Consider the following 16318-nt stretch of genomic DNA (forward strand, 5'->3'; position numbering starts at 1 on the left):
AATGGTAATGCTCTGGTCTAATCACCTGGAGCCCCAGGCTAAGGTTTGGAGAGCAGGAGTTCAAAGGGGTTTGGAAGCTGGTGAAATTCAAATCCAGTTAATAAACTCTGAAATATAAATCTACTCTGACTAAGACTAACCACAAAATTGTTGCAAAAATCCATCTTGCTCACTAATGCCCTTTTAGGGAACAGTTTATCTGATCCTTACCAGTTTATCCTTACCTGGTCTGGTCTACATGTGACTCCAGAACCACAGAAATTTGGTTGACTCTCAACTGCCCTCTGAATTAGTCTAGCACTCACTTCAAGTGTAACTAGGGGTAGGCAACAAATGCAGGGCTTGCCGGCAATGCCCACATCCCATGATAAAATAAATAAGATAAAGGAGACTGAACGTGTGTCTTCCTGATTTGTATGGCTTCGGCTCACAGAGAGCTGTGGTACTAAAGGGAGTTATCTCCGTGTGGAGAAAGTAGTTTCTAAACTGTGATGTGATTTTGGGCAATGTGAGATTACTGAAGGTGTTATGTCAATATAGTCATACGGCAATGAAAGGTGCTGCCTGAAAAGACATTAGAAACAAATTTAAAGGAATAAAGACTTATGTAGCACTTTTCAAACACTCCAGATCCCAAACCACTTGCCAGTTAATGAGGTACGTCTTGTAGTGTAGGCACTGCTGTAATGTGGCAAATGTGATCACAAATTTACAAGCACAATCCGTGACATGACAACGATCAGATAAACTGTTTCAGTGATGTTGATTAAACAGGGATAAATAACAACCAGGACGCTGGAGTGAACACTCCGACAATGTTAAACACACAGCTCTAGGATCATTATGACCATCTGAGAGGGCAGGTTTAAATGTCTTGTTCCAAGCAGGGTGGCTCAAAAGATGTAGAACTCCCTCAGCACACTGGAATATCGCCTGGATTGTATGCTCAAATCTCAAGAGTTGGACTTTTCAAACAGATTTAGATGTACGCATGAAAATGTGAAATTTGCAGGGTCATGGAGTGGGACTAACATGCAGAGAGTTCATAGAATTCCCTACAGAGTAGAAGCAGGCCATTCAGCCCACTGCACCTCTGCTGGCCCTCTGAGGAGCATCCCACCCAGATCCAACCCCCTACCCTATCCCTACAACCCTGCATTTCCCATGGCTGATCCACCTAGAATCCACATCCCTGAAAACTACGGGCAATTTAGCATGGCCAATCCACCTGCCCTGCACATCTTTGGACTGTGGGAGGAAACCAGAGCACCTGGAGGAAACCCACACAGACACAGGGAGAATGTGCAAACTCCACACAGACAGTCGCCCAAGGGTGGAATTGAACCCAGGTCCCTAAGTCAGGGCTAAGCACTGAGCCACCACCACCACATTCTTTCAAGAAGAAAAATATTTTGCACAATTCCTGCTTTACATCCTCACTTGTGAGATGAGGGAGCGGGACTTCATCTGATCCTGCCTCAGCCCATTAGCTGCTGAGTTTCTCACCGATGCATCTGCCACCCCCAAATTCAATTATTCAAATACTTTCCTGCTCAATCTCCCACCTGACGCTTTTTAAGATTTACCCATGTACTAACCTGTACCAACTCCCATTCACCCATTGCCTCTGCGCTCACTGACTTACGTGGCTTGCAGCCCATCATTGTCTTAAATATAAAATCTTCACATTCAACTCCTTACACATCTGTACCTATAATGTCTTCCAGCCATACATTCTCCCAGGTCTCTGCACTTTTCCAACATAGGTGACATGTATCACCCTGACTTTTTCAAATCACTCAACTATTGGGAGCTGAGCCTTCAAGCTCTGGATTTCCTCCTTAAACTTCTCTGCCTCTCCACATCTTTCTGCTCCATTTAAACAATTCTGACAACCTAATTTTTTGGATAAACCTTGCAGTGCCTGCCCTAAATTCTCCTGAAGTGCGGTAGCGCTGAATATTTGCCTGACTACGTTGCTGTAAAGAACTTGAGATGTTCTACTACATTAACATTGCTATATAAATCCAAGTTATTATTGTAGATATATTTAGCATAACACACCCAGAGTGAATATATTGCTCCTTTGAAGCATGTTTTAAAGTACAAGGCACTGGGCACACTTTGACAATCCATCATGTGCTAAATTGACAGAGAAAAGGAAATAATGATCACTGTAAGGTGGATGATTTAGTTCAGCACTCTAGGGTTTGACAAGTTAGGAGACCAGTTCAGCAGGTTCTCTGTAAATACAAGCATTGACAATAACGTTGGTCACAACTGAATTAGAAGTGTCCTTTTATGTTTTTTTCAACTTCTTAATAGCTAGGATGACTGTGTTGTGACAACTCTCCTTTTCTTAGACGGAGTACATGGGAATTGAGTTGGATGATCAGCCATGATCATATTGAATGGCAGAGCAGGCTGGATGGACCCAATGGCCTACTCTTGCTCCTATTTGCTATGCTTCTACAATCCTGGATGCTTTTGGTCAGCTGGCACCACAGGTGGGCCTGCAGTGGGCATTTTATTGTCAAATGGCTGGTGCAGCGTCAGTCACTAAGTCCATGCAATGTGAAAATAAAACTGGCACTTTCTAAATCTAAATCTAAAGCTACACACAAAAAAAAATCGTTTGGAACCTTTGATAGTTTCGTTCCTTTTACAAGCCCGGTCACTCTGAATATCACTCACTCATCACATCCATCTCTGACAACTTGTTCCTTCTCCCCAGGTTCACAGGGTGTGATATCCTCATCTTCAGCCTCAGCCATGGGCCTTTGTCAACCACTAAAAGCGGTTAACACCTGTCTGTCACTGAGTCAGCAGAGACGCATTGGGCCGAATGGCCTCTTTCTGTGCTGTGACCATTCTAAAGTGAGCCAGGGGTAAAGCGGTTTCTTCACTGGTTCTATGATTTACGCTTGCAAATGTTGCTGCTATGCAATTATCTGGAAACAAAGTCATTATGCCTTCAAAAGCTCAAAAGAAAACCACATCCCGGATGTTGAAAAATCAAACTGCACTCCGGCCTTAGAGCCAAGGTAAGGATCTCTCTTGCTTTAAGCAAAATAGATTTAATTGTCAACATCAACTAAAGCAGGCAATTATTTACTTGGTCAAATGTATAGATTTTTAAAAGTAAAGGTGTGAAGCTTTTAAGTATTGATGTTCAAAGAGATGTGGGTGTGACGGGACAGGGAAATTGAAAGTCAACATATAGTTTCAGCAAGCAATTTAGAAGGCAAATGGTATGTTGACCTTTATTGCAAAGGATTTAAATACATGAATAAAGGAGTATCGCTACAATTGTACACTTTCAAGTGGCCACATCTGGTATACTCTGCGCAGCTTTAACGTCTCCACATTTAAGGAAGGATACACTTGCCTTGACAGTTGTGCAGCAACAGATCCCCAGGTTGGTGGCTGGGAGTTGTTCAGTGATGAGATGATGATGAAGGTGGGCTTAGGTTATCTGTAGTTTAGAAGAATCCAAAGCAATCTCATTGAAAAATACACAATGCTAATAGGACTGGTTGGAGTAGACATTTTCCACTGGTTGAGAAATCTAAAACACTGAGGCACAGGCTTAGGGTAAGGGGTCACTCATTTAAGACTGAGATGAGAAGTATTTCGCTCAAATCTATAGATGTGTGTGGACTATTCAACCTTTGAGCATATTTAATGCTGAGGTAGACCTCAAAACCATAGGATATAGGAGCAGCATTTGTCCATTTGGCCCAACAAGTCTGCCCCACCAGTCAATCATGGCTGATACGCTTCTCAACCCCATTCTCCTGCCTTCTTCCTGGAACTCTTGATCTCCTTACTAATCAAGAGCCTATCCATTCTGTCTTACATACATTCAATAACTTAGCCTTCACAGCCCTCTGTGGCAATGAGTTTCACAGATTCACCACCCTCTGGCTGAAGAAATTTCTCCTCATCTCAGTTTTAAAGGGTCATCTCTTCACTCTGAGGCTGTGCCCTCAGGCCCCAGTCTCTCCTACTAGTGGAAATATCTTCTCAACGTCCACTCCATCTAGGCTTCTCAGTGTTCTGTAAGTTTCGATCAGATCTCCTCTCATCCTTTTAAACTGCAGTACATCTCCGCTCCTGTTTTCTAGCCCTCTTGAAATGAATGCTAATATTGCATTTGCCTTCCTAGCTGCCAAATGAACATGCATGTTAATCTTAATTGAATCCTGAATTAGGACTCCTAAGTTCCTTTGTGCTTCAGATTTCTGAGGTCTTTCCCCGTTTAGAAAATTGTCTGTGCCTCTTCTTCCGACCAAAGTGCATAACCTCACACTTTCCAAGATTGTACAGTCCTGCTCCTGACAACCAAATATTCTTTACACCACAGTTATAACCAGGATTAAAATTGATAATATGTGAGTTCGATCCCAATCATCACTGTAAATAGTCACCACTCTAAAAGACAGCCTGTAAATTCAACCCAACCTCTTTGGCAAATTTCTAAGTCAACAATACCTGCTGATAATAAAGTAAACCATCCCAAACAACTTTGAGAGAGTATTATCACATAAAATCAGACTCTGACCTACACAAGATGATATTATGAACAGTGACCAGTGCTTGGTCAGAGGTGTGGGTTTTTAAGGATCATCTTACAGGTTGAGAGTAAGTGGTTGAGAAGCAGAGGTTCAGAATGGGAATTCCAGAGTTTAGGACACAGGCAATTTTAGGTGTGGCCGTCACAATGGGCGAATGATATGTGACAGAAATCGGGAATTACCTCCCACAAAAGGTTGTGGATGCCAGTGATAAACAGCATTCAAAATGAGCCTGACAGATTTTGGATGGAGAAAGGTGTCAGTAAATTGGAGGAACAGGTGGTACAGGGAGCTGAGATGCTTATCAACCCTGATCTAACCGAATGATGAAGCAGGCCCTTGTGGTAGTATTGCCTCCTCCAGTTCTATGTCTCTACATTAATATATACAATTCAACTCTAGAAAGTAAGTGATCTTTGCTCTATACTACCACCCTATTAAGCATAGCGGTCATTGTGCCCTGATTCCATACTGTTTGGTTGCCTTTTACTCCAGTCTCACTCCCAGTTATACATTTTCCACTGCCAGGTCTTTGAAGTTCTGTCTGTTCCAAATGTTTCCCATAGTGTTGTGACATGTTGTATTCAAATCTCTGGATTCCCAGTTCCTGCTAGCACTTCAGCAGACAATAAGCATAGTGTTCAAAACCTCACAGCTCTAGGCACAGCACTGCCTATTGGATTCTTAGTGATCATCTTATATCAATGACATCTAGCTATGCTCTTCCCAAAAAGGAAAATATTCTCTTTGTATTCCCTCGATCAAAGCCATTGGTAGTTTTAAGGCCCACTAACTGGTTACTGCTTGGCTATCTTCCTTCAAGAGAACCAGACCAATCCTTTCCTGATAGGGTTAGCCTCATGTTTCATTGTTACATCTCTGATCTCTCCACAGTCCCTTTACACAGTATCCTTGACTTGATACTAACCAGAACTGCAGATATTGCTCTAAATGCGGTCAAACTAAAGTTCAATAAAAGTTTGGTGTAACTATTGTCCTTTTCAATTCTGTAACTTTAGAAATGAGACCAACTGCTCAATTTGATTTCATGTTACTGGGCACATAGTCAGGCTAGGCAAATGACCTGGAATGATCAGTTCAAATTCCCCTAAACCAACCAGGGAATTTCAATTTAGTTAATTATATAAATCTGAAATAAAGGCCAGCGTCACTGCCTGGAAATACAGCAGAGGCACATTCAACTGAGGCGCTCAAGAGAACGTTGAATGATTATCTGGATAGAAATGGTTTGCAGGGATAAGGCAGGAGATTGGCTGTAGGTAATAGAACCAGTGCAGGCACGATGGGCTGAATGGCCTCCTTCTGCACTGTAACAATTCTGTGATTAGTGACCATGGACAGGATATAATGTATCCTCCAGTTAGAGGTGCCAGCATCAGCTCACTAGGGTGGCCTAAATGAACTGAGTGCCCATCAGGCATTTAACTGGCTACTATTCAAGCTTTCCTCATGATTGAAGGCCCCAGTGGTAGAAACCTTACCCACTGAGAGCTTTGGTTAATCAGAGGCTGGCACCTCTCCTGGCAACAGGACTCACTGCAGCTCCTGCCAGTCTGTTCACCAAAGGCCTGGATCATATAGCACCTACAGTGTGAAAGCATGCCATTTGGCCCATCAAGGCCACACTGACTCTCCAAACAGTATTCCACCCTGCCCCAATCCCACCTACCCTATCCCTGTAACCCTACACTTCCCATGGCTAATCAACCTAACCTGGACTGTGAGACGAAACCCATGTGCAATCTTTACACAGACAGTCACAGGAGAGTGGAATCGAACTTGGGTCCCTGGTACTATGAAGCAGCAGTGATAACCACAGACCCAGCGTGCCACCCTTGAATGACCCCAGGCCTGATTTGAGTGAGGATGGGATGGAAGGTCATGGCAATGGGAGGTGAGGTTGGCGGGGAGGAGGGAGGGTTGAATCAGATGCAAGGTCAGGGACATGGCATTCCACAGCAGCCACCCTCTTCCTGATCTCAGATTTCCTTTGATGGGGCATTGAGTGCCTTTGAAAGTGGGACCCCTGAGCCCAAGAAGGTCACATGCAAACTCAACAGGCCTCTAGGAGCATGGGCAAATCACTCCACTCACAATTAACCCCTGATTTATCAGTAAATTCAGCTGGACTAATTCAGGAAAAAAATTGGTATCAATTGGCAGCTTCATGAGCATAACGGACAACTGACAGCGAATGGTTAAGTGGAAGATATAATAACTGCTGACCCGGCCAGAGATGACCATACGTAAAAAATATAAAAGTTATGTTCTGAGGTAACAAGGTGTAGAGCTGGATGAACACAGCAGCATCAGAGGAGCAGAAAAGCTGATGTTTCGGGCCTAGACCCTTCTTCAGAAATGTCTAGGCCCGAAACATCAGCTTTCCTGCTCCTCTGATGCTGCTTGGCCTGCTGCGTTCATCCAGCTCTACACCTTGTTATCTCAGATTCTCCAGCATCGGCAGTTCCTACTATCTCCAAAAGTTAGGTTCTGACTGACAGATGGCACTAAATGACGCAACAGTACCACTTTGTTCGGAGTCAGAAGATTGTGATTTTAAATCATACTTGAGATACTCAAGTACACAACCTAGGCTGACCCTCTAGTACATTACAAAAGGTATGCTGTGTCGTTGGAGGTACTGTCTTCTGAATGTGACAATAAACCTTGTCTGTCCTCTCAGATGGTCATAACAGAACCATCAGCAGCATTGTGAAGAAGAAGAAAGGAGTGTGTTGCTAATATTTATTCTTCAATTAGCATCAGTGAAGATTGTAGCATTGTCACTGTAGCATTGTTGTTTGTGGGATTTACTTGTGGGTAAATTGACTCCTGTGTTTCATAAAATACAACATTATATACAGTAGAATGCTTAATCAACTAAAAAGTGCTTTAGGACATCATAAAACATCTGTTGTCCCCTTTCTTCTCCAGCTAAAGTGTTCAGGTAGCCCCAAAATCAGGGAGATTCTACAACAGTCGTTCTGGATGTATTAATTTGAATGGGCTGAATGATTTTTTTCTCAGCCATAGTTTTTACAGTCATAGAGTCAATGAATTATACAGCACAGAAACAGACCCTTCAGTCCAACTAGTCCATGCCGACCAGATAACCTAAATTAATCCAGTCCCATTTGCCTGCATTTGGCCCATATCCCTCTAAACCATTCCTATTCATATACCCATCCAAGTGCCTTTTAAATGTTGTAATTGTACCAGCCTCCACCACTTCCTCTGGCAGCTCATTCCATACACGCACCACCTTCTGTGTGAAAAAGTTGCCCCTTAGATCCCTTTTAAATCTTTCCTCTCTCACCTTAAACCTGTGCCATCTAATTTTGGACTCCCCTATCCTGAGGAAAAGACTTTGACTATTCACCCTATCCACACCCCTCATGATTTTATAAACCTCTATAAGATCACCTCTCAGCCTCTGATGCTCCAGGGAAAATAGCCCCAGCCTACTCAGCCTGTCCCTATAACTCAAACCCTCCCACCCTGGCAACATTCTTGTAAATCTTTTCTGAACCTTTTAAAAATAATTTTCATTTAACTTTCTTAGCAAAAGAGTCAGAGGCGAGATAATGAAAATTTAACATAAACAGCAAGTTGTTTTGATTCGAAAGGTGCTGTCCATGGCTCCTTAGACAGCACCTTCCAAACCCACACCACTTCCATCTGGAAGGACAAGGGCAGCAGATACATGAGAAGGGAAATTTTCTGAAGAAGGGTCCAGACCCGAAACGTCAGCTTTCCTGCTCCTCTGATGCTGCTTGGCCTGCTGCGTTCATCCAGCTCTACACCTTGTTATCTCAGACACATGAGAACACCACCACCTGCACATTCTCCTTCAACAGGCTCCCTATCTTGACTTGGAGATATACCACTGTTCCTTCACTCCCACTTGGTCAAAATCCTGGAACTCTTACCCTAACAGCACTGTGAGTTTTTCTACACCCTGAAGACTGCAATAGCTCAAGAAGGCAGCTCAACACCCCCCACTCAAAGACAACTGGGCAATAGGTGCTAGACCAGCCAGCAATGTCCACAACCCCATTGTGAATAAAAATAGAATAAACTTCATGTAAAGATGGTGGGAAAAAAAATCTTATCAAATATAGGAGCAAGTTCAATGGGCCAAATGGCTTACTCCTGCACCCAAACAATATGTTTGTTTTCATTTTGTAATTCACTTGTGGGACGTGGGCATCGCTGGCTGGGTTGCACTTATTGCCTATCCCTAGCTCACCACCACCTTCTCAAGGGCAACCATGGATGGGCAATTGTTTCTAACCCAGGCAGTGGCACGCACATCCATGAGTGAATAAATAAAAAGCAATCTTCAATAAAAAGACACTGGATTAATATTTGAGAAAGAAAGACTTGCAGGGCTACGGAGAAAGAGCAGAAAGTTTGGATATTTTGACAATTCCTTCAAAGAGCTAGCACAGACAGGACAGATTGAATGGCCTCTTTCACTGATTAAAAATTATTCTATCAACTTCATAGGAGTGTCCGTTCTCCTAACACCTGAATTTGGAGATTAAAACTGCATGCTTTCTGGAACTTTCTCTCACTTATTTGCAGCTCACATCAAGCAGTGTAATCTGGTAAAAACAAACACAAGTTGAGAGATTTGGTATTTTCTTGCAAGAGGAGAGCAAGGTGAAAACTGTTTTGATAAAATTTGTGACCTATCGACCTTTTCTCACAATCTTTATCATTTACAGATTAAAATGTTTTACCTGTGCTTTGTGAATGTAACTTTTCTTTCAAATTGAAACAAAGGAATTCCAGAAAGTTGAATAGAATAAGACTGAAATTTAACCATGTCAATCCAAGCATAAATTAGACAGAGTCTAAATCAGTTCCTGAAACTTAAACGAACAGCAAACCAGGGATTAACTCTCAGTCCCACGAATATTCATGGTCCCCAGTACTGCTGCAATCAGTTTTTTTTCTAGTACAGTATCTGAGTTTACTAAAAACCCTTCGAACTACAGTAGCTCATTCAAATTAGTCCATGTCATAACGGAGGGAGTGAGAAAGCAGATTAAACAGGGGTTAGACACCTCTCATGCCTCACCTTTCACAGGGTTGAGGTCACCCAAACTGCCCATGATTTTGTTTTTGTAAACTGCCCATGCCCTAAACTTGCACCCAGGAAGAGTCACCGGACCCGAAACGTTAACTCTATTTTTTCCTTCACAGATGCTGTCAGAACTGCTGAGCTTTCCCAGCAATTTCTGTTTTTGCACCCAAACACAATTCATCTGCGACCTCTATGCCCACTGGATAAGCAATGGGATTTCAGAATTAACAAAGTGTAGAGCTGGATGAACACAGCAGGCCAAGCAGCATCAAAGGCTCTACACCTTGTTATCTCAGATTCTCCAGCATCAGCAGTTCCTACTACCTCTGATTTCAGAATTGTTGTTTTTAAATTCTTTAAAGGCTTTGCTCCTCCCTGTCTACGTAATATTATTGTAATTAGAAATCTCTACTTGGCCAATTCCAACATCTTGAATTGTAGGTGTTCCCAGCAAGACCAACCTTTCCTGCCCATCACTAATTACCTTTGAGGAGTTGGTGGCTGAAATCAGTAGGGTGTAAGTAAATCTAGAGCATTGTAATGAAGGAGCTTCAAGATTTTGAGCCAACAACAATAAAGAAAGAGTGCTTCCAAGTCAGGATGGTGTGTGGTTTGGAGGGAAACTTGAGGGTGGAGGCATTGAATTGTTTTTATTGCCTGGCTGCACCTAGTATCACTATGTTACTGTGCAATTTTGTTTAGCACTAAAGCAATTTGAGATGTTTGCATTGAGGGAAGTGTGTTAACAAAATACAGATCAAGTATTCCAGTTTTTAATCACTCCGCTGCAGGGGCTGTGCCTCAGGTACTGGGGTCCTAGAGGTGGCCAATAAATACTGGCGTCACCATTGATACCATAATCCTGCGAATGAAAAGAAGTCCAAATCCCTTGCCAAAACCTGCTACCGGTCCCCCTCCCTGTATTTGTTATAATCACTCCTTAGCAGTGCCCAAACTGTAGTGACTTCTTTTGATATTTCATCCAGAGCCACATGTCAACTTTCGTTGGTTAGGAGAATTTCAGTAACTTACCTTCTATCCTCCTCATTGGTGATGGTGAGGAGGAGGGTGTGACGTTGGAAAAAAAAACCTAATAATTTGCAAAGTATGATCCCAAAGGAAACGGATTAAAATAATTTTTTTAAAAACTGTATTTGATTCAACTGGTATGATTGCCCAAAGCTGGATTATATTATAAACAGGCTGCACAATATAAACCATAGTCCCAAAAGGCTGATCCAAAGCAGTGAATCGTAATTCCATGCCATTAAAAGTGGACTTGATTTATGCCAATATTTGTAATCCGATGGACTCCCTCGGCTGACTGTAAACTAATGCAGCTAGAATTGTAAAAAGCCAATTCCAGAGACAGAAAGACAATGCAAACGCTGAGAATGGGGGAAAAGGGGAGGTTAGAACATGGGAGATTATTAAACAGGGACAGTACAGTCCCTGGCTAATGGTAAAAGCCTCACGTTTTCTTGAAGACGCCACCAATGATGGTCCCGACGAGGACGCAGAAGTTCTGTGCAAAGAAAACCCAGGTGATCTGTTGCAGACTGGAGTGGGTCTGACAGCGGAGATCCAGCAGGGTCGGTCCCAGGAAGGCCATGCAGAGCCCGAAGGAGCAGAAGGCGCTCCACAGGGTCAGGGTGGGCTGAAGGTTCCGCTTGAAGAGTCCCCAGCGACGGTCATCCCACATCTCCCAAGGCACTGAACAGAAAGAGCAACTCAACACAATCAACAAAAGCTGGAGTGTGAAAGTGCCCCGGTTTTGAAATTACAGCACTGGCTCTGCTCTGTTGCTACTCAGAGAGTAAAAGACTCCACCTCTTCAGCAGGTTTCGAGTATATCAGCCAGCCGTCTGAGTTTTATACTCTGCCTCTCACAGGTATTAACCCATTACTCACACACCCCTCCCTCATCCTCCAGCAAGGACTTTGCACTGTGGCACTCTGATGTAAACCAGCGCCCCCCACCCCTGGGCAGCAAGAAACCAATTAATGGTTTACCCACCGCGGAGGTCAGTTACTAAGTGGCTTTCATAATAAAAATATTGAGCAAGGATTCGAATTCCAGTTTTCTTAAAGTTTTATTAAACAGCGAGTTCGGTTAAACGCATGAGCAGCAGTTAATGTTGTGTTTCACTGCAGTAAAAAACGAGAAAGGGAGCCAGTTATAGCATAACGTTGGGGGCGGGGGGGGAGCAGTTTGATTTTTTTTGTCAATCTCAAGTAGAAGCGTGTCCCCACCCCCGACAAAGCCAGCATTTGTGGCCCATCCCTAACTGCCCCTTGAATTGAGGGTCTTGCTAGAGCTATTTTCAGAGGGCAGTTAAGAATCAACCACATGGCAGTCGGTTTGGAGTTACGTGTAGGTCACACCAGGTGAGGATGGCAGATTTCCTTCCCTGAAGGACATTAATGAACCAGCTGGGGGTTATAACCTGGCATGGTGGCACAGTGGTTAGAAATACCACCTCACAGCACCAGGGACCTGGGTTCAGGTGATTGTCTGTGTGGGTTTCCTCCTGGTGCTCCAGTTTCCTTCCACAGCCCATGGATGTGCAGGTTAGGTGGATTGGCTGTACAAAATTGCCCAGAGATGGGTGGGTTAGCCATAGGAAATACAGGGTAGGTGGTGGAATGCTCTTCAGAGGGTTTGATGTGAACCTGATGGGCTGAATGGCCTGCTTCCACAGCGTAGGGATTCTGTGAAAAAAATCTATGAATCCCTCTAGTTTACAGTTGCAGTTGCTTAACTATCTGATGTTGCTAATTGAATTGAAATTCTACCAGCTGTCCTGGCAGGAGTAGAACCCATGCCCCCACAGAATATGGGCAACTAAATTATTTGCCAATCTAGTGACATTGCTGATGCAACACTGATCACACAGCGGTGCAGATTCAATCAGAAGTACTGATTGAATTACAAGGCTAAAATCCCACTCCAGTGACTTGCACATTAAATCGGTGCTGATTAAATACAAGCTCACTACTGAAGAGGTGCTACACTGTATAGTCTACTGTCTTTTAGCTGAAACCAAATACTCAGTCCTCGTGTGTCCTTGCGAATGAATGTAAAAGATGCCATGCACTAAATTTTTTAGGAAAAAAGCGGAAGAGCCCTCTGGTCAACAGTTATCCTTCAGAGAATCCCTACAATCTGGAAGCAGGCCATTCAGCCCATTGTGTCCTCACCGATCCTCAAAAGACCACCCCACCCAGGCCCATCTCCCTACCCTATACTTCCCATGGCTAACCCACTTGGCCTGCACGTAATGGTCAATCCACCTAACCTCCACATCTTTGCGCTGTGTGTGGCAGGAAATCAGAGCACCTGCAGGAAACCCATACAGAAACAGGGAGAATATGCAAACTCCACATTCACAGTCACTTGAGGCTGGGATCAAACTTGGGTCCTTGGTGCTGTGAGGCAGCAGTGTAACCACTGAGCCACCATGCAACCCCATGCCCTCAACCAATTTAGTTTGAACAGATTATCTGCTCATTATCCACTGAGGTGCATTCAGGAAATGTTGACATCCTAGCAAGGTCAGCAGTTGTTGCCCATCCCTGACTGCCGTAGAGAAGGTGACAATAAGTCATCCACTTAAACTGCTGCAGTCCAAGTCATGTAGAGGCAGCCACAGGGCTGTTAGGGAGGGTGGTCCCGGATTTTGACTCAGCGACACTGAAGCAACAGTGATATATTTCCAAGCTAGGATGGTATGTGGCTTGGAGGGGAGCTTACAGCTTTTGGAGGTTCCATGCAGCTGCTGCCCTTGCTGTGTGCAAATTGACAGCTGGGCTTCCATGGTTACAACAACAACTGCACTTCGTGGCATTTTGAAGCACATTTGGTTGTACAGAGATCGTGAAAGAAGTAGATTCCTTCATGAAATGATGATGCAAACCAATGATTTTCTTTTTTCCTTGGACTTTTCCGAAACACCTTAAGGCTTCTTCTACATAAGAAACAGGACTCTCATCTTCTCAAGTCTGCTTAACTACTACACAGAATCATGGCTATTTTTTTAACTCAATTCTGCTTCCTTGAACAATCTATATCTGTCTGGATTATATTCATTGGAGTTTAAAGGAATGAGGCCACTTCAGCCTGAGGTGAGGGGAAATTTCTTCACGCAGACAATTCTGTGCCACAGAAGGAGGTTGAGACCAAAATGTTGAATGTTTTCAAGAAGGAATTAGATACAGTTCTTAGGACTAAAGGGATCAAAGATTATGGGAAGAAACTGGGAACAGGGTATTGAGTTGAATGATCAACTATGATCATGTTGAATGGACACGAGACTCGGAGGGCCAAATGGCCTAGTCTTGCTCCTATTTTCTATATTTCTATGTCTCACACATTCATTCCCCAAACACCCAAAACTCTGTCTGTCTCAATGAGAAGATGTATGTTTCAAATGCTACTCATCCATTGATCAATGTCTTGTCTCACTTACACTCACTGTCAGTTTTGTTTTGTTAAATAAATAGCAACACAAACAACAGCAAATGCAATTCCGATGTATAAGAATTGGGGTTTCTCGCGTCCTTCATGGACTCTCTTCCCTGCCCCTAAAAAGCACACATTCATGCTGGCTCCTGCTTCAATGACAAAAGGCACAGCATCCAGTAACTCATCAAACAGTCCACTTGACCACATGAATATTTGATCGCAAACCATCATTCAACCCAAAGAGTCCATGAATTCCACTTTTTAATAAACAGGTACGTTCCTTAAAATAAGGAATATTATGGAGTGGATAGGGTTGCAGGATTTAGACCAGCACAGACCTGATGTAAGAATGAATTATTCCCTTTATGTGCAGGGACTCGGACATTTGACTATGGAGGGCATCACAGCCAAGAACAGTCAGGATTTTGGCTCACCTAATGTTCACACAAGTACACTTCCCATTTGGAAGACATAGCAAATCACAAGGGAGTATTCTAGTTAGTTTTTCTCTGTAGTAAATAGTAAATGCAATATAATTCTGCTATCTTTATTCATTGCAGCATTTCCTGTTTGCCTTCAAATGGGAACAGTGCAGAAGAATAGAAATCACTCCATTGTGTCTGAACTTGATATAAATGCAAACCAGAAAAACAACCAAAAAGTATGACAAAAATACAGGAAATGTTTTGTTGTGTGCAGGAAGTGTCTGATCAAGGTATAGAAGTAACTGCCTTGCCAATTGATCTCTCCTGCATATTACAGAGTGCTAAGGTGGATGCCATTACTAATCCTAGTGTCAGGTGATGTAGTTGGGACTGGTCATTCACTGTGAGCTGTATCACTGAGTTATGTCTTCACAATCTTGATCTAAGTGGGAGATGAAGGCCTAGTGGTATTATCACTAGACTATTAACCAGAGACCCAGGTAATGTTCTGGGTTTGTGTCCTGCCATAGCAGACAGTGAAATTTGAATTCAATTTTTGGGGCTGCACGGTGGCTCAGTGATTAGCACTCACAGCAATAGGGACCTGGGTTTTATTCCACCCGCAGGCAACTGTCTGTGTGGAGTTTGCATATTCTCCCCTTGTCTGTGTGGGTTTCCTCCCACAGTCCAAAGATTTGCAGGTTAGCTGTATTGGCCATGCTAAATTGTCCCATAATGTCCAGGGATGTGCAGGTTAGGTAGATTAGCAGTGGGGAATACAGGGATGGGATGGGTCTGGCTGGGTTGTCTTTCAGAGGGTCGGTGTGGACTTGATGGGCTGAATGGCCAGTTTCCACCCAGTGGGGATTTTGTAAGTGACACTTATTTTACCATTGTTTCAGAAATAGTAGGAACTGCCAATGCTGGAGAATCTGAGATAACAAGGTGTAGAGCCGGATGAACACAGCAGGGCAAGCAGCATCAGAGGAGCAGGAAAGCTGACATTTCGGGTCTAGACCTTTTCTGAAGAAGGGTCTAGACCCGAAACGTCAGCCTTTCTGCTCCTCTGATGCTGCTTGGCCTGCTGTGTTCATCCAGCTCTACACCTTATTATCTCTTATTTTACCAATGATCTTGTTTCTGTTTGTGGGACCTTGCTGAAAGCAAATTGGCTGTCATGGTTTTTAACAGTGTCTACATTTCAAAAAAATACTTAATTGGTGATAGAGGGTCTTGTAATGCTCTATGGTCATGAAAGGTATTATTTAATCCAAGCCCTTCCCCTAAATATTCATGTTGCTAGAGAACATTTAGCAGTGTCACCATTTTTTGAGCAAAAATGTGTATGGTAATAAAGTGGAGTGGGAGGGGTGGTCAATTAGCTCAGTCGCCTGGACAGGCAATTTGTAATGCAGGTTTGTAAACCAGCGGCATGGGTTCAATTCTGTACACTCTGAGCCTACTGTGATGGACTCTGTTTCGCACCCTCTTTCCTCCCACCTGAGGCATAGTGACCCTCAGTTTAAACCACCACCAGTTGTCTCACTGTTTAATGAGCGAGCAGCCCTATCGTCTGATAAGACTATGCACATTTACTTTTAATGGAAACACTAGAGAAACTCAGTAGATCAGCAGCATTTGTGGAAGGAGAAAAACAGAGTTAACGTTTCGAATCCAAAGACTCTTCTTCGGAGCTAATATAAATTGTAGATCACTCCCTGTGTTTCTCTAGCTACTA

At 43.3% G+C, this 16318-nt stretch overlaps 1 protein-coding gene across 1 annotated transcript in view; it reads right to left on the minus strand.

Annotated features, from left to right (window-relative positions):
* The window catches only part of mfsd4aa (major facilitator superfamily domain containing 4Aa), a 56696-nt gene extending 45153 nt beyond the window's left edge, over nucleotides 1-11543 (minus strand). The window contains exon 1 of the mRNA XM_048612259.1: nucleotides 11166-11543. Within this exon, the coding sequence (XP_048468216.1) occupies nucleotides 11166-11392 (227 nt within the window). The 5' untranslated portion in view covers nucleotides 11393-11543. The remainder of the gene's footprint in view (nucleotides 1-11165) is intronic.
* Between the last annotated feature and the right edge of the window lie 4775 nt (nucleotides 11544-16318).

This window comes from Rhincodon typus, chromosome 25 (assembly GCF_021869965.1).
Source record: "Rhincodon typus isolate 14 chromosome 25, sRhiTyp1.1, whole genome shotgun sequence".
Lineage (NCBI taxonomy): Eukaryota > Metazoa > Chordata > Chondrichthyes > Orectolobiformes > Rhincodontidae > Rhincodon > Rhincodon typus.